The sequence below is a fragment of the Pseudoliparis swirei genome, chromosome 17 (assembly GCF_029220125.1).
Source record: "Pseudoliparis swirei isolate HS2019 ecotype Mariana Trench chromosome 17, NWPU_hadal_v1, whole genome shotgun sequence".
Taxonomy (NCBI): domain Eukaryota; kingdom Metazoa; phylum Chordata; class Actinopteri; order Perciformes; family Liparidae; genus Pseudoliparis; species Pseudoliparis swirei.
In genome coordinates, this window is record NC_079404.1 from 3,849,428 (window position 1) to 3,875,696 (window position 26,269).

The window sequence follows — 26,269 nt, forward strand, 5'->3', positions numbered from 1 at the left end:
GTTGAAGTCACACAGAACCATAGTGGGCAAAGTAAATACACTCAGGGCCTTGAGGATCGAGTTGGTGGGTCTAGAGAGTGGGAATTTCATATATATATATATATATATATATATATAACATAATGTGCACATTAGCATCAGTTCTTCATTCTTCCTTATGGATTCTTTAGTATTTTTTTTGAAGAAGAAGAAGAAGAGAAAAAAGAAGACAGAGAAGAAGAAGAGAAAGAAGAAGAAGAAGAAGAGAAAGAAGAAGACAGAGAAGAAGAAGAAGAAAGAGAAGGAGAAGACAGAGAAGAAGAAGAAGAAGAAGAAGAAGAAGAAGAAGAAGAAGATGAAGAGATCTGAGTAAAGACAGTTTTGGAAGACACTGTTAAACGATGAATATATATATATATATATATATATATATATCCAAAACTGTCTTTTCTCAGATTTCTTCTTCTTCTTCTTCTTCTTCTTATGAATCATGGATGTAAACAAGTCTTGTAAAGTTAGGGAAATATTGTAGTTTGGGTTTTAAAAAATACTCAAAGAATCCATAAGGCAGGTAAATGTGTCACGTGAATGAAGAACTGATGCTAATGAGCACATTCATTGTTTGTTTTGTCCATGCGTCTTTGAAAGAGTTGAGTTTGCTTCATTATGACCAAATGAGCACTGTGTAAAAAAAAGAGAGGAAAAATGCATTTAAAAAATGTCCACGCTCTTTTTGTTGTTGTTGTTGTTGTTGAATCCCATGCGCAGTGCACCACGGGAAGAGACCTGCTTTAGAGGCTGTCGAAGCTGATAACCAAACACCGTATTATCAGTGTTTTGGCAGAGCTGCTCCTTTGCAACATCAGGGTTACAAAAACATTTCATTTCCAGGAAAATGCTACATCAACATGTGCAAAATAAATGTGGGAGTGTTGCTGTTTTGTGAGGAGTGTGAGCGGGAAAAAAAATCTTCTGGAAATAAACCTAAACTTCCTTTACTTAATTAGGACTTAAACAAAAGAAAATATTGCATCGTTTTGTACGGACCTAGTTTAAAGATCATTTTCATTTCAGTGAGTCCGTTACAGTCGAAGCTGAAAACCCAATTAGTTCCAATCAGCTTACATCCTGTTTTTCACTTGTGCATTATTCATTGTAGGCCTCCACCCTTCAGAATCACAACATCCCCCTCTGGATCATCTAAACCACGCAACACATACGCACTGCATTTCTGCTTTTGCTTTTTTGCAGAGCCTATTATCAATACACCAAAGTCTTCCCCCTCCGTTCACATTCTCACAACATGCTTTGGAAAGAAATCCCCTCCGAGGACTCCCTCCCCCAGCGTTCCCCTCAGAGCGGATAAAAGCATCGGATTTACCACTTCAAAGAGCTTTTAATCTCATATTTGCCTCGCCAAGATCTCCAATTCATGCGGCAGGAAGTCGCCCGAGCTCCATTATTGTCGAGGTGTGATACGCAACTCTGGAATTATATTCTTCTGAGTTTAATCAAGCCCCCCCCCCTGTCCCAACGAGGTGAATCCCTTTTATCTTTTCTCTTCAAACTCGATGGTTAGAAGGTAGGAACACATGTCCATTTGATTGGCAGAGAGACATATCAAATGTCCCACAGTGAGAAAGATGAGAGGACACATTTGACTGCTTCATGTAATGGTCTACACTACAGCTTCACATCAAAGCTGCAGGCAGCGCACACTGACACATTGTATGGGGCCTGTGGTATTTGGGTTATATAATGAAGGATTACAGAAACACCTTCAAGCATCCAGTCGTGCCTCTACACATGTACTTTTATGATGCTGCATATGATCCATTCATAGTCAAAAGACTGGATCCAGTCCAGAATTAGCCAATTGATGCTGGCAGAATGGTTTAGAAACGTGTGCTTCTAAGGTCTTTCATTTTATTCTGAAATTTGTTCATCAGCCGGGTATTACATAATTTTTCTGTTTGGCAATCTCTAGCAGCCCTAAGATACACTTTGGCTAAAACTCAAGTATTTCAAGGTCTTTCATTTCCTTTGAGGCATATCGGAGACATTTCACACTGTGCGACAACAAACCGGCGGCCCAGGTATGCAGATGGGGGACAGAAAAACAGCTGCGTCAGTCCTTTCTGCAAAGGCCCGATAATTAAGGAAAGATCTATCGTGGCCGTCGGGTCGGGAATGGTGGGAAAAAAATGCTGTTCGTCTCGTGTTTTGAACCGACGGTCAATGCTGGTTTCTTTCATCTCCGACCAAGAGAGTTTGCCAATCTTAACCAATGCGATGAATGTCAAATCACTTTAAGCGAGAAGATGGTTCAACCCAAACTCGTTCCCAAACCAAGTCTTCCACTGAGGCTCGACCTAACCAATCCTTAACCACGCTGTGTGGTATCAAAAACACTTTTCATTTTGTTCGTGTTGGAACCGTTTGAAGTCCATGTCGTCCTGCCAATAAAGGCATCAGATCAGAACATACTTTACAACTAGAACGGGCAATCGGTAGAGCGCATACCTTCGCATATCACAAGATTGGGCATTGAATTATGAACATTTTGGCATTAGTTGCATGCCAATTGAACACAAATGTATCGTGCTATGGTAAAAAAAAGATGTTGACCTTTCCATGACCTTGACCTTGACCTTTGACCCGATTGATCCCAAAATCTAATCAAATGGTCCCCGGATAATAACCAATCATCCCACCAAATTTCATGCCATTCAAGAAGATTTGACCTGTTCATGACCTTTGACCTTGACATTTGACCCGATTGATCCCAAAATCTAATCAACTGGTCCCCGGATAATAACCAATCATCCCACCAAATTCCATGCGATTCGGTTCAATACTTTTTGAGTTCTGCGAATAACACACATACAAATAAAAAAATATAAAAATACACGGCGATCAAAACATAACCTTCCGCATTTTCAATGCAAAGGTAATTACAAACAACATATTGTTGAGGGATCTGTTCTAGAATAAATCTATATGTCCTTGTCTGTTCAACAGGGAAAGGAGAAAGAGACGCGGTCCTGGACAGTGAGGTTGTTCTGACCAAAATGAAGCTCTTCAGCAACTTCCACGAGAAGCTCCTGATGGCCGACGACTCGGCCTCCACCGTCTCGACGGTCTCTGTTTCAGAGCACGACATCTCGGACCCCAGCAAAGGGAATTCCCGTCTTGATGACAAGTCCGGGCAGCTTCAGACGGAGCCTGGCCCAGACTACCTGTCCGTCATCTTCTCGGACTCTCAGCTGACGAGGTTGTACAAGTTTGAGTCGGAGGACTCTGGAGTGGAGCTGCCCAGTGGCGCTAACTCTCCGTCCACCCCGACGGGCTCCGAGCAGAGCTTCATGGTCCACAGCCGGGAGTCCTCCTGCAACTCCTGCAACCTGAACTCTGACCCTTCCACGCTGCCTGATGGACAAGTCACATACGCACAACAGAGCTCTGAGATCCAACAGCAACCGGACTCAGAGGATAATAGTCTCAGTCCAGCTGTGGATCCTCAGGAAAACGTCTTCGTGCACTCAGAGGAACTCAGTTCAGCTGTGGATGTGGAACTGCACATAGGGGAGGATGTGGATGGGGACCAGTGCCGGGCTTCAGGGATCAGCCCTGATGACGATGAGGAGATGTCTGGACGGCTCGAGGAAAACTGTAGTGAGACCGAAAGGACCTGCTTAGAAAGAGGCTGCGATGACATGACGGCCAATGTCTTTGAGCCAGAGACGATGAGGAGGAGTGACACCAGTGACAGCCTGGAGGAGTACATGGACCAATGCTGCAGGCTGAGTGAGGTAAGGGTCCATCCATCTGTGTTCTGCCCTTTATGTCCTTCTCCCTAGCCCACATCCTCTAGCTCTTCCTTGGGAACCGTCCTTCTTTGTTCCCAGGCCAGATGGGACAGGTTTTATAACCAATCTGGCAAGTTATTTGTTTCCTTATGGTCTAGAGAATGTTTTCTCCAAAAAATTATATGCTCAAACATTTGCAAATCAAATTTCACACAAAATGCTCTAAAGATACAAAAACACATTTTTAAAACAGCCAGAATGTAGAATTCCAGTCGATCTATTGACATAAATGGAGTATCATATTCACAAGTATGTTTTCATGAGTGTATATTGACCCGAACACTTGTGTTTTCGTTGAGCCCTTCGTATCTACAGAGGGAGCGAATCCTCTCCCACAGAGTCCGTCATGTTTCTACAGTAGCCCAGAATGGACAAAACAAACACTGGAGGGGTAGTTCTCTAAACGCTGTGAGAAACCCGTGATCCCGTCTGACTTCAGTCGTGTTAGTTTGGTAATGGTGGCCTCTGAGCGAGGTCAGGAGTATTCAGATGGTTGCAGCCACAGCGATAGACAGTGGCATCGTCAGCGTCTGGCTGGAGCTAGAAGTTTGGAGAACAACATTTATATTTTAAATAAAAAGCATTATTTTTAACCTTGTCAATGTCTTGATTATATTTTCTATTCATTTTGCAATTCATTTGATAATAAAGTTGTGAGTGTAGTGGGTTCGTGCCGTCACTCGTGGGTTTCCCCCCAAAGCGGCGAAAGAATTTGCCAACACCGAGGTTCTACTTGGTAATATTCTTTATTCCAGGGACAGGTACACACACACACCGATTGGCGTCAGCTGCTGGCTAATTGGTAATCAGCCAGCAGCTGACACCAATTAGACCCCCCCACCCCCACACGCCTCCACAGCTGCCACAATTTTCATGAAAAACACCAAATTGTCTGGGTGACCTCAAACTTTTGAACCCTTGTGTACGTTTGATGTCCTCTAGTCATCATCTCTCACTTCAAACTCTTTCCCTCTGTCGCCAGGTAATTCTTTCACCGCGACGTAAATATGATCCACGAGTCACGGCATTTTCTAGAGTGCATTTATATAGGTATGATTAACACAGTCTTCTGAGGGTTTTGTTCCAACTTCAAAAGAATGCAGAGCGCCGTCCTGTGCTTTAATCCTATTGCGAGACAAAAGAGCCACTGTACTCCTTCAGAAGGAACTGCAAGGGCACGTTCCATTCATGTGACAGGGGGAAAAAATGAGTTATTTTCCTGTTCACATCCAAAACGAGAGAAGAAAATGGGCTGTCCGGAGAGAGCACCTGACAGCTGTGCAAAGTCATAGTCGGCTGTTAGATGTTGCTGAACACATACCTATCAGGCCTTTAGTAACTAATTATAATATATAACCGGGGAAGCTATGAACTATTGATACACACACTGGAAGTATTCAAATGTTTACTTCAAGTGTAGAGTGAGACGTTATCAGCACGATGGACTTACACTACCAGTTAAAAGTTTGTTGTCACCCAGACAATTTTGTGTTTTCCATGAAAACTCACACTTTTATTTATCAAATGAATTGCAAAATGAATATAAAATATAGTCAAGACATTGACCAGGTTAGAAATAATGTATTTATTTGAAATATTAATGTTGTTCTTCAAACTTGTCACTCAAAGGAAGGCCAGTTTTATATCTTCTCTCAGCAGCTTAACTGTTTTCAGCTGTGCTCACGTAAAAAGGGTTTTCAAGGGTTTTCTACCCCTCCGCTAGTCTTCTAAGGCGATAACACAATGCACCATTAGATCACTGGAGATGGGCCTGTATACACCTATGTAGAGATTTAATTAAACACCAGAGAATAGTCATTTGCCACATTAACTATGAAGAGAGTGTATTTCTGATCAATTTAATGTTATCTTCTTTGAAAAAAACTGTGCTTTTCTTTATGAAAAATAAGGACATTTCTAAGTGAACCCAAACTTCTGAGCTACAAGTTTGAAGAACAACATTTATATTTCAAATAAAAATCATTATTTTTAACCTTGACTATATTTTCTATTCATTTAATAAATTAATGTGCGAGTTTTCATGTAAAACACAAAATTGTCTGGGTGAACCCATACTTGTGTACCTTTTTACACAAAATAAAAAAAAATTAAAGCAGTGATTTATTTGATGTTCAAACCAATGTTATCTTATGCTAGAAACATCTGGCAGGCCAAAGGGAACCCTGTGCGGCGCCGTGGACCGCCCTGGTCCCAGAGCTCATGGCAAACCCATCCAGTGGTGGTCTTCCACGTCCTCCGTGTTTAGTCGTCTCCTCTTAACTCTCCTGTTACCTTAGGGTCAATTTGACCCCATTCAATGTTTAACCCTCCTGTTACCTTTATATTTACTGACATATTTTACCCTTGGGGTCAATTTGACCCCAGCAATTAAAACCTCCAGAAAATTATTAGAATTAATATTGTTTTCCAAGTTTAAGTGTGAGGTACTTTATGTTTGTTTGTTGACTACCTAAATAGCCCTTTAAATATATTTAAAAAGTTGATATTTCTTTTATGTTTGACACAGTGAAAAACAGCCTGGGGTCAAATTGACCCCAAAGAACACCGACATTTAACATTGAATGGGGTCAAATTGACCCTAAAGGGAACAGGAGGGTTAAAACATCTTTAAAACCAAAGTCTTCCTTCTGAAGACGAGGCTTTTTATTTCCGGGCGAACCCGTACCCCGAGGGGCGGCGTGCACTGAGACGGAGTCGTACGTTACAGTGCTCGGCAGCTTTCATGTACTCGCATGTCACGCAGCACCTGTTCATCTGTGCAGAGGGACGGGAGATTTCTCCGAGCGATACTGTCGCTGACCACCTGCTCTTCTCCCCCCTCCCCCCCATGCTTTCCAAACCCAGAGCTTGGCGGCTTACCTGGATGCATCAAATACGTGTCAAATATCTCAAATGACTCACATATTTGCCCAGATAAAGGCGTGTAAAGGTAATGGTGTGTGGCAGGGGCTTTTAGGGGCCCAGCATGACAGACTCTATAGGTGTACATTGCTGACAGGCGGTCAGGTAGGGTGGCCCCCATGGTCATCATCACTTGGCGCCACAGCTAATAATGTAATTCCTTACCCTGCTAAATGGGGCTCTGTTTGTCCGTGGCGGAAGGATATTGGATTTTTTTTGGGGACACTTTCTCCGTGTTTACCCATGAGCCTCTTCTCCTCTACTCTGTTCATCCGCCGGACTTTAATACGGATTGTAAAGGCTCTGCGAGTCTCAGTGGAGATTCCATTGAGTGCATAGCTGGAATATTTCCAACATCTGCCAGTAGCAGTGACCACATGGACCGGTTTAGCTGCCTGTCCAACCTCTTCTCAAGACGCTTCTTCACGACGAAGTCGGCGCTTGTTTTTAACGAAATAAATGAAGAAAAGGATTAAAGTTATTTATTATTGTTTCTAAAGCAGCAACAGTAACGTTTACAGCAGCAAAGTCACGTTATAAGCTCTAAGTTGTGAGAAAACAAATCAGATATTTCAGTCATTCCCTCTGTCCTCCCTCTGTCCTCTGTCTCTCTGGTCCCTGTGTCCTCCTCCCTCTGTCCTCCTCCCCATGATCTCCTCCCTCTGTCTCTCGATCCTCCTCCCTCTGTCTCTCTGTCCTCCTCCCTCTGTCCTCCTCTCTCTGTCCTCCTCCCTCTGTCCTCCTCCCTCTGTTCCCTGTCCCTGTGTCCTCCTCCCTCTGTCCTCCTCCCTATGTCTCCCTGTCCTCCTCTCTCTGGTCCTTTTCCCTGTGTCCTCCTCCCTCTGTCCTCCTCTCTCTGGTCCCTGTGTCCTCCTCCCTGTGTCCTCCTCCCTGTGTCCTCCTCCCTCTGTCCTCCTCCCTATGTCTCCCCGTCCTCTGTCCTTTGTTGTCTTTGAGTACTGTACGAACCAAGCAGTAAAGAAACGACTTCAATGTGACGGAACGTCGTCTACTTTTTCACGAGAGGACCAAAACCAAATCAAAGTCGGGTGCCAAACCAACACGGGACAGAAGGACAACGGCAGGACAGTGTCCCCAGCTGCTTCCTGTGAGCGACGCCCGGGGGAGGCAGAGTGAAGACGAGGGTCCGGCTCGCCTCGTACCTTCCTCCAGATCTGGATGCTCACACATCTGCTGCTCCATTCCTTTCCCTCACTGTCATGCTTAGGAAAGCTTCACAGGGGCAGATAGTGAGTGGAAGGCTGGAGTTTACACACAGACCCGAGATGTTATTGTCTTATCACGCTTTCTATTCGGAAGATGGGAATTTTGCCCAATTTAAAAAATAAATAATGAAGTCTAGTCCTATAGCAACACAAGAAATAAAATGCTCACTCATTGAAAAACGTTAGCGCTCAGTCAGTCAGTCCGGCCACCGCCGCGAACCTCTTCAGTAATCGCCGTTGTTGTTTAGAACAAACGGCCTCTCCGTGTCTGGTCCCACGCACATAAGCCACGCCCCTAGCTGCTTGTCGCTCCTCACCAGGCGTCGGTTGGCGTACTGCGACCCAAAGGGGGTCGCCCGACGTCTGACGAGACGGATTTTCGGCGAGATCTCGTGACGTTGCGAGAATCCGGCTGCCATGCGAGGTCCCCAGAGGACGATCCATGGTATAATATTAAAGCTGAAGTTTGTGGTTTGGTGTTAATTACTAAATGTTAAAATGTTTGAACTAGAATGGGCACTCGGTAGAGCGCATACCTTCGCATATCACAAGATTGGGCATTGAATTATGAACATGTTGGCATTAGTTGCATGCCAATTAGATTTTGACCTTTTCATGACCTTGACCTTGACCTTTAACCCGATCAATCCCAAAATCTAATCAAATGGTCCCCGGATAATAACCAATCATCCCACCAAATTCCATGCGATTCGGTTTACAACTTTTTTTGTTACGCGAATAACACACATACGAATAAATAAATAAATAAATACACGGCGATCAAAACATAACCTTCCGCATTTTCAATGCGAAGGTAATGAGACTTGCTTGAGACCGCTGCTCCTTTGAGCCAGGACTCTCTGTGAAGGTATTTCTGGGCTTTCCCAACTGAAGTTACCGGGCAGATTATGTAACCCACCTGAACCGGGATTGCCTTGACATACCCCAGAAGGAGTTGGAGGACATGGCCAGAGGATGATGCACACCTAGCGTAGCTCCCTGAAGCCAATACTTGGACGTTACTTGCCGAACATCAGCAGGTTATGTAATCGTGACCATGTTAACATGCAGAATAGCCTAAATACAGCGGCCCAGCATGGCTGTTGACTCTTTTTTTTTTTTAGAACTGTTAGAACGTTTAATTATCTGGAATTTTGTAAACGAAGTTGAGACATTGCCATTGGTCAACTATCCTATTGGATAATGTAGAACTTCCACGTGTACCACAGTGACAGGAGTTATTTCCCCTTAGTCCCACTTCTAGATTTTTTTCAAACTATATTTTTCAGTGTCAAGATCTCGATGTTTAGGCTTCAAATTTTCCTGAGCTGCAGATATTAAATGACCCTCAAACTTAGCCTGGCTTTCTTCCACTCACAAGGCTTCTTTTATATCTTCCTCCTCAGACTAGTTGGACAAATGGGATCCTTGAGCCGACATAGCTGCTAATGTTCACCTCGGAGAACTACAGCATGATCAAAACTCGCTTCATTGCTGTTCCCATCCTCGTGACCTCAGCCGGTTCCATATGTGACACGATATCTCCCCTTTATCGCGGGGGGCATCAGAGGAAGTGCAGCAGGGTGTGGGCGTGTTTGTTTGCATTTTAAAATGAGGTTGTGTACGCACAAGTGGGCATTTCCGAAATCTCAGTCCCTATTGTCGGCTTCGGATCACTCAGTGGTCTCTGTGGGGCCGCGGATAAGATCTACACCAGGCCCGATGGCGTGCGTGTCTCAGCGGGAACGGGATTCTGGTTACAGACCCTCCCCCTCATCATCGGCCACCCCTGAGGAAGTGAGGGTCATCTCGTGGAAGGAATACCCTTCCTTATCTTAATTAGCCACCACGAGAGGTCTGGTCGCTAAAGAGGCTCTGGAGTCAACAAAAGAGGAAAACCAACTGATATTACATTCACCCTTTGAACCTGATAACGACATTTGGTGTCCAACACTGAGAGCAGAGAGGGAAGCAAAGTTGCGGGTCATAAAGCCCAATGTGCTAAAAGATGCTCAAACTCTCTGTAGAGCGGAGGAGGTTGGTTTATTTATCCTCGAGACCCATTTTCAATTTAAACATATTGATTAATGCAACTTTCTACACATGTCGTGCAGGTGTAGCTTAGATTTGACAATTTTTCCTCATGTGTTGTAACTCAGTTATGATTCATTCTGGTCACATGACATCTATTCATCTGTCCATCCTGGAGAGGGGTCGTCCTCTGTTGCTCTCCTGAAGGTTTCTTCCCTTCTTTTTATTCCTGTGAAAGGATTTTTTTCTATTTTATAGGAGTTTCTCCTGATCTGATGTGAGGTCAAAGGTCAGGGATTTCTTATGTGTACCGATTGTAAAGCTCTCTGAGGCAAATTTGTAACTTGTGATATTGGGCTGTACAAAAAAAACTGAATTGAATTGAATTAATTGGTTTGGGGGTGAATTATCCCATTTCAATAATTTATTTCTGCCAAAAACTGACATTTCTGAGCTATAAATTAACAGAAGTTATTTGTCTCGGCTCCAAATATGATGAATATCCTATAATGTACTGTGACACAATGAAAAGAAGAGCTCAGTGTTGCATGGGAACAGGTTCATGGTCAAGAGCCTGTGATCCACACAGGGTTTGTCCAATAGAGGAAATGAGTGATGTCAGTCCTCCAGCCTGTTATGGCTGCTGGCCCATTGTTTGGCCGGTGTTTTCCATCAGGACAGTGTCGGCTGCACGGAAAAGAGGGAGTAAAGACCCGACCCGAGCTCACATCCTGCTTTTGTTGGGACACTTTCAGGAATATTGATCATCGGATAGATATTTGCTTCAAATTCCTTTCTCTGCTGAACAACTGTAGCTCCCGGGTGAGCGGACACATAGGCACAACATCCTGGGCTGGGGTTCTTAGTGATGTCGCAAGTTTAATTAGCTTCCTCTTAGTAGCAGTATGTGTACGATAGATATCTGAGCATCTATGTTCACCTCACATCGGTTCAGGAAAAACTCCCCCAAAAAACAGAAAAAAACCTTTCATGGGGAAAAAGGGGAAAGAACCTTCAGGAGAGCAATATAGGAGGATCCCTCTCCAGGATGGACAGAAGCAATAGATGTCATGTGACCATTTGAGCAGAGTTACAACACATTTATGAGTATGATAGAAATGTAGGAATGATTGGTAGTAGGCATGGACCACGATCCAGACCTCCACAATCCAGAAGGAGGTAGAGAGGAGGGGCATCAGCAGGGAGGCAGGAGGCATTGCGAAAGCATCGCCAATGAGGCACGAGGCCAGGCCCTTGAGGCAGGAGGCATAAAGAAGGATTTATTTAATGTTATGTCAGTGAAAAAATGCAGTTCTTAAGATTTGCTTCACGTGGGAGTTAAAGGACAAGTCCCGATCAAAGATAATGCAGAGATTCTTGACGGTGATGTTAGATGCCGTCTACAGAAACCACATCACCAGATAATGGATCTCTGACGTGTTGTGGGACGTGTAAAATAACTTCAGTTTTGTCTGAGTTTAACTTTAAGAAGTTGCAGGTCATCCATGTTTTATGTCTTTAAGACGTGTTTGAAGTTTAGGGAGCTGGTTGGTCTCCTCTGGTTTGATTGAGTATCATCTGAATAAAATTGACAGTTTATGGAGTGTTTCCTGATAATATTGCATAAAGGAAGCATTTATAAGGTAAATAAAATAGGTCCAAGCACAGAACCTTGTGGAACTCCGTTATTAACGTAAAGACCGCCAAATGTTCAATGTCAATGCTCGATGCAAGAACAAGGTGGAGGGCCACAGCAGTGAGTGGGTTTCTGTACTCTCTGACAGAAGCCAATCAAGCCCAACAATGAGATGAATGCAGCACTAAGGCAATCATTATCAACATCCACATGAATATTAAAATCTCCTACAATAATAACCGGATCAGTTTTAAGGACTAAACTTGATAGAAACTCTCAGAAATACTGAATACTGACCTGGTGGTTGGGACAGTACAACACATATTATTGGCTGTAGTGTTTTCCAGGTTGGGTGTGAAAGACTAAGAACAAGGCTTTGAAATGAGTTGTAATTTAATTTAGGTTTAGGATTTATTAACATGCCTGAGTCAATGATGGTGGCTACTCCACCTCCTCGAGGAATGTGAGTATGAATATGGCTTGGAGGAGTTGATTTATTTGGGCTGACACATTCTTCATGACTCAGCAGGTTTTCAGTGAGACAACATGAATCAACGTGATTGATATGAAATCATTGACTAATTCAGCTTACTACGGCGTGAATACGGTTGGATCTTTCTTCTCTCTTACTCCTGATTAACCTGCACCACCCTCTGTTCGTGCAGGCACAGCAGGCGAGCTCCAACCCTCTGGGTTCGGGCCTGGGTTACCTGGATCACATCTGCCAACTCATCGAGAAGATCGGCCAGCTGCAGGAGACCAACCTGCAGCTGCAGAGGCAGATCTGCAGCTTGCAGAAGGACGGCACGATGACGAAGACCAAAGAGGTGTGTTCTTTGTGGGAATGTGGAGGTTAAAAGAAAAGGAAGGAGGAAAAACACAGAAGGTCCAGAGAAAGATGCTGCATTATGGGAAATGTAGGATTTAGTCTTTGTGGAGCTCAACCCATCGTACAGACGTTAGACTGCAGTCGCAAAGACAGTGTTTGGGTAATAAATTACATTTAAATTATGAATCGATCATTTATTTACATGTATCTACCAATGTATTCATATATTTCACTGCTTTTGTGAACCCAAGACCAATTTCACACAAAGAAGGTGCGCCACATGAGTAAAGGTATATTTTCACAAGAGATATGAAGATTTCTTTTTAATCAAACTTCATTTTTCAGTTTTAGGGCCGTAATATCTCTTTACACTTGTGCCGTAGGACAATTCTGCCTCATTATAAAAGAGAGTTGAGATTGTTGTGCAATACTTGATGTACAACACATGGGTATGTGTCATATGCAGGTACCTGTAAAAAGTGAATTTACGAAATTGTGTAAAATCGGAAAAAAATGACCCTAGACCCCAGAGGGTTGATAACCACGAAAATTCCCGGAAAGTATTTACAAGTTAAGTAAGTGAGAAGTGTTGAGAGTCCTCAATGCAGTGAGGGAGAACAGAGAGGGACCTAGAACTCCTCCTAGAAGGCATCCGCTGGAATAGGTGAGAGGGATGAGAGATTACTCGTGACGCTCATTACCTTCGCATTGAAAATGCGGAAGGTAATGTTTTGACCGCCGTGTATTTGTATGCGTGCGTGTTATTCGCATAAGTCAAAAAGTATTAAACCGAATCGCATGAAATTTGGTGAAATGATTGGTTATTATCCGGGGACCATTTGATTAGAATTTGGGATCGATCGGGCCAAAGGTCAAGGTCAAGGTCATGAAAAGGTCAAATCTTCTTTTTACCATAGTGCGGTCAATTTATATCCAATTGGCATGCAACTAATGCCAAAATGTTCATAATTCAATGCCCAATCTTGTGATATGCGAAGGTATGCGCTCTACCGAGTGCCCGTTCTAGTTTTGATCTTGTGGTAATGCAACTGAAGGGAGGACGGAGATAATGGTGTTGAATGATTTAGTGACTAACTGCCATCGTGGATGAGGTGAAAGCTTTCATTGATCGCGATGGGTTCTCATGCGATGTGTATGTGGGCCTCGTGGAGGAGGTTGTGCTTGACATCTTTCGTGTGTTGTGGTGTTTTTAGAGCTGGAGGTTGTAATCAAGGCTCCACGTGGTAGCACGGACTACCTGCTCGCTGTGTCTGTCTTCATGATTGTATATTATGAGTCTAATGATGGATGTGGCAGAGTGGTGACTGGGGAGCGGTGGGATGTGAAGGGATTTGTACTGCGGGAGAAGAGGCAGGGTGAAAGGTCATTACACTGTGCTGAGGTCAGAAAGGCTCTTCGTCTTCACCCTCTCTTCAAGCCAATTACATATTCATCCATACATCCCAAATTTGCCTCAGAGGACTTTACTATTGGCGCTGTAGGCAAACTGATAGCCGTCCATCTAAAAGGGTGGTGATGGATTTCAAAATAAGATTCGTACGACGCATTTAAACGCCGTCATCGTCTCGGATGAGGTCGTTGATCCAGGAGATCTCGGGAGGAGGAAGAGGCGGCTTTTGAAAGAAAATCAGAGTATCTGATGCTATATTTTAGAAACTCTTTCTGGCAGTGTAATCATCACTCCTTTCCCTCGTCGGGGTTCACCGAAGAAGGGGAATGTTGAGTTCAAGGCCTTGGCACAATATTATGTAAGAAGGGTATTCAGGAATCCTGGACTGCAGTCCGTTTTGGGCTCAGAGGCCAGAACGGCGTTCCACTTGGGCAATAGCTGAAGCCAGCAGGAGTCAAGGACTTCAAAGCGTCCAGAGAAACCAAGTGAAGAGTGAGAGAGAGAGAGAGAGAAGAAAAGCTCTTTGTCACATATTTAATTCATACAACCACAGTTTTAGAGTTCATGACTCACCTTAGCATTTCATTTGTTACTCATATTCATACATCCACCTCAAGACTGAACATATCTAAATATTGCTGCGATATTCTCAACGGAAGAGTCTTATAGCTGCAATGCTGTCTGAATAGAGCTGTGAGGTATAACAGCTATGGTCCACATCACAGCTGGATATATTTGTATTATTATTAAACCTTTATTTAACCAAGTGAATCCCATTGAGATTAGAAATCTATGGCGACATGACCGAGGTTAATTTAAGAAACATTGACATGTGTGGGAACCTGCCTCCATTTCTTTCATTTCTTATTTAAAAGCAGTATAAAGTGCTGTCAGTTCTTTGAGTTTTCAAATATTCTGCAACATGTTCCAGGACACAAAAGCCGCCTTTTTTCCCCCCATTTCCCATTTCCGAAACGATGGCAGCAGAAAAACAAAAACTGAAAGCAGCACCCCCCCCCCCATCCCTTTGTATTGCCATAAATCATTCCATAGCCCAGATTTAACATATCCTGAATGCAGTGTGTTTCTCCACCTTGACCGACTGTTTAGTCAAAGACTCTGTGAAAAGAGGTCAAAAGTAACAGTCGTGTATAAGTAGGATTATCTTTTCTCCTCATTTTAGGACTTTTTCCAGCATCATTGCAGCTGCGGTGCAGCCGGCATGGCGTTCCAGGACGTTCAGAAGAGACAGTCCCGGAGCGAGTGTCTGTCCCCCAGCGGGACGCTCTCCGACCTCTCCACCATCCACGAGGTCGCCCGGCTTCCGGGAGGAGGTAATGTCGCGCCGATGTTTCTACTTTAAGTGCGTGACGTGCGAACGATGCACCGACACTCCGTCCCGGGGGAAAGAGAGAGGGCGACGACGATGAGGCGTGCGCAACAAAGGTCCCGAGGACAAGACGAGTAACGCAAGCCGTGAGACAATACATCCAAAATGACCTTTCTACACACGGTCTGAGGTTAATTTATTTGAAATAAAAAAATCCCGTCTTGTCATCTTCAAGACGGCAGCCGTGTTGTCTTTTCGTCTCCTCTGGGCTTCTAGCAGCCGCCTCTCGTCCCCAATATCACGGACATTCTGTCTATGTTCATCCCACTTCCTGCTTCATCTCTGACCTCCAGCACTTCATCATTAAATAAGATAGACGTGTCCTACACTCACTAAACGCCTGCCTGAATAAGTAGATCAGCATATCTCATGTAGCTGGGAGGGTAGCAGCTCAGGGAACAGTTAAAATACCAGTGCCAGGACTTGATGAAGACGAAGAGGACCCCTCTCCAGGATGGACAGAAGAATAGATGTCATGTGACCAGATGAACAACGTCACAGCGTAATATAAACACATTAAACTAGAATGGGCACTCGGTAGAGCGCATACCTTTGCATATCACAAGATTGGGCATTGAATTATGAACATTTTGGCATTAGTTGCATGCCAATTGGATACAAATTGACCGCGCTATGGTAAAAAGAAGATTTTGACCTTTTCATGACCTTGACCTTGACCTTTGACCCGATCGATCCCAAAATCTAATCAAATGGTCCCTGGATAATAACCATGCATCCCACCAAATGTCATGCGATTCGGTTTAATACTTTTTGAGTTATGCGAGTAACACGCATACACATAAATAAATAAATAAATACACGGCGATCAAAACATAACATTCCGCATTTTCAATGCGAAGGTAATGAATATGACAGAAAGTTGTCCCCTTGTGATAGAAAAGGACAAGAGACTAGAAGTAACTCCTCTAGATGTAACTTACACCTACAGTGCAGCGTTGGGCTTCATCCCTTATCGGACATAGAGATGTTGTTTTCTCTGGAGGTCGCTGAAACCAACTCCTATTTAACCGTTAGCATTTAATTACTTAATAACCTGCCCCAGTGGGATGTGTCAACAAACACACGCGTGCACAACTGCATATTAATGTTTTAATTTCAGTGTTTTCCCGACATGTTCCTCAATCGGATCCATTACCGTAGGTATGTTATTAAAAGCCTTCGAGCAGCGCGTCGGTCTCACGCTATCATTACACGTTTTGTTTTTTCCGAGCGGGTCACGGTGGCGGACAGCCGGGCGGTCCCGTGGGGAAAATGAAATTATGACTCTAATGGGACACGGGGCGCGGAATTCCCGGCATCCTGCTCATGGCGGGAACATACGATGTCCTGTGGAACCTGAAATGCCTGAGTTCCTCCTCTCATAGGCAGGAAACTTGAGGTTGAGAAGTCAGGAGAGAAAGGGAGTTTATCGGTGGATAGCTCACTGCTGTTATAGGGCAGCATTATAATTAACATTATTGGGTTAATTGTCTTGTTACCATGGGATGAATCACTTCATGGTTCCTGGTGAAACCCTTTGGTAAAGGTAAGGCTCAGGGTTCGGTGAAGGCGGTGACTTCGGGGGAAGAAAAATGTTCACGCCCCATCGACCCAACACAATCGTAACACAATAGTCCATCCTGAGTATTTTTATTGTATTCAAATAACAACTTTTTGTGCTTTTTAAAATAATATAATCACTTTGCAATCACTTTCAAGTTGACCAGATTCCTCCATCAGATCAAAAACTAATAAGATGTGCTATCACTTAGTTAGAAGAACCCAAATACAGATTTGTGTCTTTATTACGCGAACAACAACAACACAAATGTTTTTAGAGCACATTTCTCGTTTGCAAGTAAATTAATTGTTAGTTTTGATGATGAAACGAGAAAAATATGACGCCGACTTATCTCCAAGAGCATGTCAAACCCACCAATAGAAACTCCTCGCTCGTTCATCCGCGCAAGCCCCGCCCACCACGTCCAAACTCGACTCGTAGATTTTCGTTTCGAGAGCGCAGGGTTTTGTTTTTTTAGAGCAACGGTTTTTAATTTGAGAGAAAAGATTTGGGATTTGCAGCGACACATTTCTAAAGGAGAAATTTGTCTTTGGATGTATGTGTGTGTGTGTGTGTGTGTGTGTGTGTGTGTGTATGTGTGTAAGTGTATGTATGTGTATGTATATGTATGTGTATGTATGATTGTATGTGTGTGTATGTATGTGTGTGTATGTGTAAGTGTCTGTATGATTGTATGTGTGTATGTATGTGTGTGTGTATGTATTATTGTATGTATGTCTATGTATGTGTGTGTATGTATGTATGTATATGTATGTATGTGTGTATGTGTATATGTGTGTATTTGTATGTATGTATGTATATGTATTTGTGTGTATGTATATGTATTTGTGTGTATGTATGTGTATGTGTGTGTGTTTGTGTAAAGACACAAGTCTCCCTCCATAGCAGAGCGGCATGATAGAATATACACTTTTATTAATCCCCAAGGGGAAATTAGTTCTCTGCATTTAACCCATCCTTAGTTATTAAGGAGCAGTGGGCTGCGGTGAAGCGCCCGGGAAGCAACTGGGGGTTCAGTGCCTTGCTCAAGGACACTTCGACTTGCAACTAATGGGGAGAGCGGGGATCGAACCCACAACCCTGCAGTTGCAGGACGGCCCTCTTACCCCACTGAGCTAAAGCCGCCCCAATGATGAGTAGAGACTATGAGGGGAGGTGTGTTTACACGGCGGTGGGAGGAAGTGACGAACAGAGGCAGGAACAGGCCGTGTCATAACAGCCCCCCCCCTCCATTAAGAGAGTTTACATGTCTCAGACCCCCCCCCCCCCCCACACACACACACCCACCCACACCCACACACACACTACGGGCTCATTAGCTCACTCATTTTAGAATTGAGCTTACATTCCTTTCGTTGGAGGATAAACACAACTCGAACTCCTCTGTCTCTCCGAAAGAGATCATTGAATGTGCTGTAACTCTGTAACTCTGTTCATCTGGTCACATGGCATCTATTCTTCTCTCCATCAAAGGTCAAAGGTCAGGGATGTCGCATGTGTACAGACTGAAAAGCCCTCTGAGGCACATTTGTGATATTGGGCTACACAAAATAAACTGAATTGAATGAGTAAATGATCAATAACAAAATGTTCATCCTGAACCCATCTGCTTAACTCGTATCCACACGGTAGAAAAGTGAAGTGGTTTGCATGAGACGCAATTAGAAATATTTGTCTAATATTTAATCGAAACCACCGTCTTTCCTCTGACCTAACCGCTCGTAGGCGTAGGAAACACACCTTCACGTCTCGAGTGTCACATTCCTGTCCTCTGTGCTCCCACGTGGACCACCTCCTCCAGGCCTCCGTGGGCTCACTAAGATGTGTGTCTCATGAACTGGATAATAATTTCCATTAAACATGAACCCAGTGGCAAAACACACACGGCAGCTACACACACACACACACACCTCGACTACCCTCTGTTTGTGATTTGTGTTTCAGACGGGAGTGGTGCGGGTGTGACGCCCGTCCCCCTGTGGAGGCGGGGCTTGCACCGAAGGAGTTACACCGAGGGGGAGGTGCCCTTCCTCGGGGGCAGCGCTGAACGCCTCTCCCTCCCCCAGCGCAGGGTGAGTCACGCCCTGATAGGCCCACGGACTGAGTTCATCCATCTTTCTACTCAAAGGGGTGCCGTTTTTTTCAGCATTATATTTTTTTATTTAATTTTTTTGTCTTTGGATGTATATGTATGTATGTGTGTATGTGTGTATGTATGTATGTGTATATGTATGTGTTTTTTGTATATATATATACGTATATATACGTATATATATACATGTATATACACAATATATATATTTATGTATTTATATACACATGTATCCATATATATATATACATATATAAATACTTTTATTTTTATATTTTTTATTTATATATAATATAATATTATATATATTATATATAATATATAATATTTGTATTTCTTTATATATGTATATATATGTATACATATATACATGTATATATGTATTTATATGTACAGTATATGTGTATATACATATGTGTGTATATATATATATATGTGTGTGTATGTATCATTTTGCCCTGTTTTTATGACTGACATAAACTAAACAACATATTTTAATTTGTTTATGTTAATACATCTAAACGAATAGTTTAAATAAATTAAAATATAAAATAAAAATACAAATATATATATGGCGCTAACAGTCGTCCTTGTGTGTCTTTGTGTTCAGATGAGTGAAAGCTACACATGGGGCCGCGTCAAAGACCTGGTGAGGAAAACTAAGATGAGGAACCAGAGCCGGCTGGAGCTGACCTCCCCCTCCCTGAAGATGTCCTGCCCTCAACTCTACATGTGAGGAACACACTCCACACTTCTCTGTGTCATATGGCTATCGACTGCATATGAACCATAACACCACGTCAACCCACGACCCACCGCCTCCACATGCATTCATTTTCTTTTCATAGAGAAATGTTTATTTTCTGCCACTTGCATCCATCCAGTGCAGGAACGTCTTTTCAATCAATTCCGTCACCTTCTCTAAAATAATGACCTTTTGGTTTGTTAGAAATTACAAAAAAACTTGACCACATATTGATCTGTATATGATATTGAGATATATTAATACTACAGGGGTAGAATCACATGAAGTGTTCAAGGATGTAGGCGGTGTTTCCAGAGGTGACCAGGATCACGAGGAGGTGATTTAGGCAACAATATAATTTTTCGTCCATTATTTTAGGAAGGTGCCGATATGTAACGCTCCCATCTGGTCACATGACTTCTGTTTCTTCTGTCCATCCTGGAGAGGGCTCCTCCTCTGTTGCTCTCCCAAAGGGTTCTCCCCTTCTTTCTCCCGCGAAAGGTTTAAAGAGTTTCCTTGGGAGTTTTTCCTGATCCGATGTGAGGTCAAAGGTCAGGGATGTCGGATGTCTACAGACTGTAAAGCCCTCTGAGGGGAATTTGTAATTTGTGATTCTGGGCGATACAAAATAAATTGAAAATATTGTTCATTTTGTATTCAACCGTTGACTCGATGGTTGAGGGAAGGCACAGCGCCCAGTGAACTGACCCAGTGTCCCCCCCCCCCACACATCACCCATCATCCCTTTGATCACGTGACACCGCTTTGATGTCGTATCCCGAAACCATAGCTGCCCGTGTGTGTGTGTGTGTGTGTGTGTGTGTGTGTGCGTGCCGCTTCCGGACCGTTCAGACGGGGACATCTGCACATCTCACTTCCTGTTCGGGGGAAGTGAGATGTGCCCCCCCCCCCCCACACACACGTCACTCCAGGATCTTGCCTTCCCCTGGGTGTTAAGAGAAGCATTTTCAGATTTTCTGTCCATCCTGCGGGATGCTGATGAGGGTATTTAGGAGATCTTCAGGGTGACGATGTAACAACACGTTCACTCTTCTGGGAGTCGTCTCCGGCTGATTCTCTTGAACATTAGTTGTGCCCGTTTCCTTCGTGTCGTAAAGAAACGAAAGAATGACTGCAGTGACAATAAGCCAGCGTGGAGGGAACGAAAGGCATATTTGGGGCGGAAAGGTGGTGACAGCTTCAGAGACTGTTGAGTGTGACAGGTTCCTGGCACGTCGACATACAGGGAGCTATTATTTTTGCCTGAGAGAGGCGGAGTCTGAGTGTGGATGAGCCGTGGCTTTTCCTTTTTGTTGTTGTTGAGAGTGTAGGAATCTGTTGGGAGGTGGAGGGCTGCAGGCCCCTCAGCCCCGTCCTGCCCGGGGCTTGGCACGGTCCCAGCGGCCAGATGAAGGGGTTGGAGAGTCAGGCCGGAGGTATGCCTGGAGGAGTGGGAGATTTAACCCCCCCGCCCTGTATTTAAGCTCAGTCATGGTGAGATATGGCTGCAGTCCAGGATTCATTTGAGAGAACGCCACCCGCCCGCTGAGACACACACGGCGGCGCTCCTGACTCTGTTCTCTCACACTCCCAGACCCTGAGCTGCCCTGGAACCCTGTCCACGGCCTGTAGCTCACACACTGTCTCCTCTTCTTCACAGGCCTGATGTGGAACCCGTAGAACCTGCTCGCAGAAACAGGAACTCCATGATCGTCTTGGGCCACCAGAGCAAACTGGACTTCCCTTGGCTACAATAGACATTCAGGGAAGGAGCGCAGACGACGAGCGCCGTCTCCAAAGGTCTGGCCTCAGATCTGGGAGAATAACCAGCATGTGTGCATTAATCCACCGGTCCTCGTGTTCCTATTCCTGCACAAGCTGTTAAACCCGGGAAAACATCGAGAACGGGGTCCAGGCGAAAGAGTATCGAAGCGTAGTCGGGTGCTTTTTTCTAAATCACCACTAGAGGGCGCTGCTGTGGCACTGCTGCCATGTTGAACTGAAACCCCAACGAGTCTGTGACCATGGAGTTGTTCAGATACATGTGTACGTCACCGGATAATGTCTTCCCAGTACAAACACTGGAAAAAACCTTCATTTAAACGTTGATGTCCTAAAGAGTTCCAGAGGTATCTTCCTCGGCAAAATGAGTGTTTTTGTGAAACTCATTAATGTTGCAGTGTACATGAAAAGCCATACGTGATGCTGTCATGAGTCCACTATAGTGTATGGAATGATCTACACTGTGACGTAATTGACCTGCATTACACATTATCTGCTGATGCTTTTTACACTTCTATAGGTTTACATTAGGATGATGCAACATCTGAAACGATCCAACGAATGTGAAACATTTCATAACTGTCATATGTTGTTTTAAATGTGTTGTAGACAAATTACTGATTTGGGAATGCAATGTTACATAACCAGAGTCAATGCAGAGATAATGTGTGTGAGAAATACACTTCAGCCCATAACGCTGATGACAGGATGAGGAACATCATCATAGCTGGAATTTGACGCAACTCTGTCGTCTCCCAGACAAGATACAGGATTCATAAGTCAGAAAGGAAAAGGGTGAGGACTAGTCATATTTTTCATACGACGCCGTAAAGGTCCCTAATGGATGAATCCCAGAACAAATAAACCAAACATGCTATTCCAAAGGTCATGCTTCTCCTTAAGAAGATCTGGAATGTTTTAATGGAGCTTTTTGGATTCTGAGACCAACAGGACTGCTTGTTTGAGCTGAATGGAAATATACTAGATGTGAGGTTTTCTTAGGCTGATGACTTGCAAAGTAGATTTGAATCGTGAAGAAGAAGAATTGAACCCTTCAATATATCTGAGTGGAAGAAAAAGGTTTTTGAACGTACATTTTATTTTGTAATATTTTATTTTCACAATGCAAGAGAACATGCAGAGCATTCTACATTGAACATTACACAGCAAGTACATTTTAAAAATGTAAATCATATTTTCCCGCCACAAATATAGTGTGAAACAGCAGCAGCTATGAACTGTTGTAATTTCCATACCTGTTGTAATGCTTCAGCAATATTGTTTGGATATTCTGATTCTAAGGGATCCGTCATTACTGCATCCTATCGTACTCCAAAAAGAGAAACAATGTCTTTACTGTAAACTGTACAAAGTAAAAGAGGGATTTCTGTCAGACAAGAACTGTTTTTTAAATAAATTATATCTGATGTTTACCTGCATGACATCAGACACCTGTTTGTGTATCATATGTTGCAGTATGCATATTGCATTAATATTCAAACGTATTTTTCAAATAAAAGAATATAATTGTGTTATATGATTTTGTCTACTGAATTGATTTTACTCACATGGGGTCAAGAGTCAAGGTCCTATTGGCAATACAATAACGCTGTCACAAACACATTGACGGCAGTGAGTTCAACACGGTTCCAGGGCTCTCAAGTTTTGAAGACAGGCAAGCGTGAGATTTCCATCAGCACCCGATACAGCTGACCGTTGTGCGCGCCGGCATCGAGCCGAAAAGAGTTGTTGACGGGGGGGGGGGAACAATCGATCGGCGTATTGAGCACCCCTGCATTCAAGCATTAAATAGCCGAGAGGTTTTTTCAGCGTGAGGAATTCGATGTGTGGCGGGAGTGCGTGAGATAAGACCGAAATGCGTGAGTCTCACGCTCAATGCGTGAGACTTGAGAGCCCTGCTGTTCCTTCTCCAGTTAATTAACCATAGTTACTAGCCGCCTGCGACTAGCCGCCTGTTACTAGCCACCTGCTACTAGCCACCTGCTACTAGCCGCCTGCTACTAGCCACCTACTATAAGCAGTCTGCTACTAACCGCCTGCTACTAGCCGCCTGCTACTAGCCACCTACTATTAGCAGTCTGCTACTAACCGCCTGCTACTAACCACCTGCTACTAGCCACCTACTATTAGCAGTCTGCTACTAACCGTCTGCTACTAACCGCCTGCTACTAACCACCTGCTACGAGCCACCTGCTACTAGCCACCTGCTACTAGCCACCTGCTACGAGCCACCTGCTACTAGCCGCCTGCTACTAGCCACTTGCTACTAGCCACCTGCTACTAGCCACCTGCTACTTGCCACCTGCTACTAGCCACTTGCTACTAGCCACCTGCTACTAGCCACCTGCTACTAGCCACCTGCTACTAGCCACCTGCTACTAGCCACTTGCTACTAGCCACCTGCTACTAGCCACCTGCTACTAGCCACCTGCTACTAGCCGCCTGCTACTAGCCACTTGCTACTAGCCACCTGCTACTAGCCACCTGCTACTAGCCACCTGCTACTAGCCACCGGCTACTAGCCGCCTGCTATTAGCCACCTGCTACTAACCGCCTGCTATTAGCCACCTGCTACTAGCCGCTTGATACTAGCCACCTGCTAGTAACCACCTGCTACTAGCCACCTGCTACTAGCCACCACCATGTTGGGGTCGTGGGGAAGCAACCCTGCAAACATAGATATGCTCTGAACTTGTCATTTAGCACCTTTAAGTGAGAACAAGGCACCAGGAGGCTGTCAGGCAGGTGTTGTGCTTTTTGTGTGCTGGAGCAAATAGCTGTACTTTCATAGAGCTGTGTGGAAGTTTACAAGATAAAATTGACACAGCTCTACGAGTAACCTTAAAGACCGTTATTACAACACTTTGTATGCCCTAATTAGTACATGCAATGCCGACTGCAGGCCATCTGGGAGTTCCACCTCCAGGGCCCACAGTGCCTGCTATAATTCACTGACACACCTGAATGGAACAGAGCCAATATAAGATACATCTGTACTTTTTCAGGATAATTTAAACAGAAGTCAGAAATAATAGTAATAGTATAAGTCGGTTTTCAGTTATGATATCATTATGAATACAAAGTGTTAAATAAATTGTGATTGTGTTATTTACAGAAATGACCATGAGTCTTGACTGGCCTCCAGTGGTCACAGCGAGGAAGCACAACCCCCCAAAAAGAAAGGTTGGAGTTGATCTCCTGTAGCTTACTATACAATTGCCTTTTTTGTTTTAGTTTTATTCTATTCTTGTTTAAAATGGCATATGTCCTGATACATGTTCTGTGTGTACAGCATAAAGGAGGGATCTCATTGCACAATGGCAATAAAGCTGAAACACTTGAGCCTTGAAAACAAAACGCTGATTGTTCTCAAGAATCCACCTCCACAGAAATTGAAGGGCAAATGTGAGTGAGTTGCTTACAATTGTGTTCACCCACTGGGTTATCACACCCACCGCAGCACATAACATGGTTAGCGGGCAAAAAGCAAAAAGTGCATTGTTGTACACGTTCTGATTATTTATTTTTCCCTATGAAAGGGTTTTTTCTATTTTTTAGAAGTTTTTCCTGAAAGGTCAAAGGTCAGGGATGTCGTATGTGTCCAGATTGTAAAGCCCTCTGAGGCAAATTTGTAATTTGTGATAATGGGCTATACAAAATAAACTGAATTTAATTGAAGACAAACTCACCGAAGCTCCAAGGGCAAAACAAAAAGTCTTCCAGAGTCGGGAGATGAACTGAGGTCCGCGATCCAACATGATGTCCAGAGTGAAATGTCATGAAGCCGGAACACACATGTCGCACAAGGAGGTCTGACTGCTTCGGACAATGTGTCCACTGAGAAGACCGAGTTGACTTTAATTGGAGGCAGACCAATAACAAAGTCCAGGGGCGACGTGGGACCAAGAAGCTCTCTGCTGGATGACCGTGTGACATCACATGTGACATCAGTGAAACATTACGGGCTGTCGTCAGAACTTGAGTCAATATTGAAGTGATGGATAGCCATTAATAGCCATTTATCAAACCAAACTTTTAGCATAATGAATCACTTGACTGTACAGATCCCAAAACAGTCATAATATTAAGTCGATGAACACACATTATTTAAAGGTAGTGGAAGCTGAATGTCCCAAAGGAAGATGGAATCTTCAAAGTAGTCATTGGTTTGAGGGTGGGTGGCCCTGGCAGTCAATCAAGACTTTGTGTTGATGAAAGTAGAACACACACACACACACACACACAAAGTCACACACTTCACTGATTGTATGCAACAACATGAGTATTCAAGTACTTTCGGAGTACTACTCTACCAGAGAAAACTGTTGTATACCGTCATATTTCTAACTGACACTGATAAGTTCGCTCTCCATACCGTATGAATATTAGATGATGTCATCGTGTGGCCAGTAAGTGCCCTTTTCTTTCATTTCTACACCAAGTATTCAGCGTTGACGTCCTTTTTCTCTCTTACGTTTGCTGGAATTCATTATTTTATTGGCACTAAATGAAGTCAAAGTAATCAAACAGTAAATACATATCGTGTTACTAAAGTTAATTTAAGCAGGAAGACAATTAATAATAGTGATATGTCATCACTCTGCGGCGCCAAATTCTATAATCCCAAAATGTTCAGATGAATTTGATGAGCAATTGTTTGGCTTTTTCCTGTCATCCAATAGTATTTGAACCGGTGTGAATTATAATAGATTTTTGGAGTGGGATATTTGATATGACCCAAAACGCATTTCCCC

General features: G+C 43.7%; 1 protein-coding gene across 2 annotated transcripts in view; it reads left to right on the forward strand.

The window, feature by feature from the left end:
* Positions 1-23,034, forward strand: part of si:ch211-250c4.3 (uncharacterized protein LOC100535981 homolog) — a 43,687-nt gene extending 20,653 nt beyond the window's left edge. For both annotated transcript variants that reach the window (XM_056435331.1, XM_056435330.1), the window contains exons 2-7: positions 3,001-3,791; positions 12,329-12,490; positions 15,087-15,237; positions 18,820-18,947; positions 19,578-19,699; positions 21,373-23,034. In XM_056435331.1, coding sequence (XP_056291306.1) covers positions 3,051-3,791; positions 12,329-12,490; positions 15,087-15,237; positions 18,820-18,947; positions 19,578-19,699; positions 21,373-21,469 — 1,401 coding nt within the window. In that variant the 5' untranslated portion in view covers positions 3,001-3,050 and the 3' untranslated portion in view covers positions 21,470-23,034. The remainder of the gene's footprint in view (positions 1-3,000; positions 3,792-12,328; positions 12,491-15,086; positions 15,238-18,819; positions 18,948-19,577; positions 19,700-21,372) is intronic.
* The last annotated feature ends 3,235 nt before the right edge of the window (positions 23,035-26,269 follow it).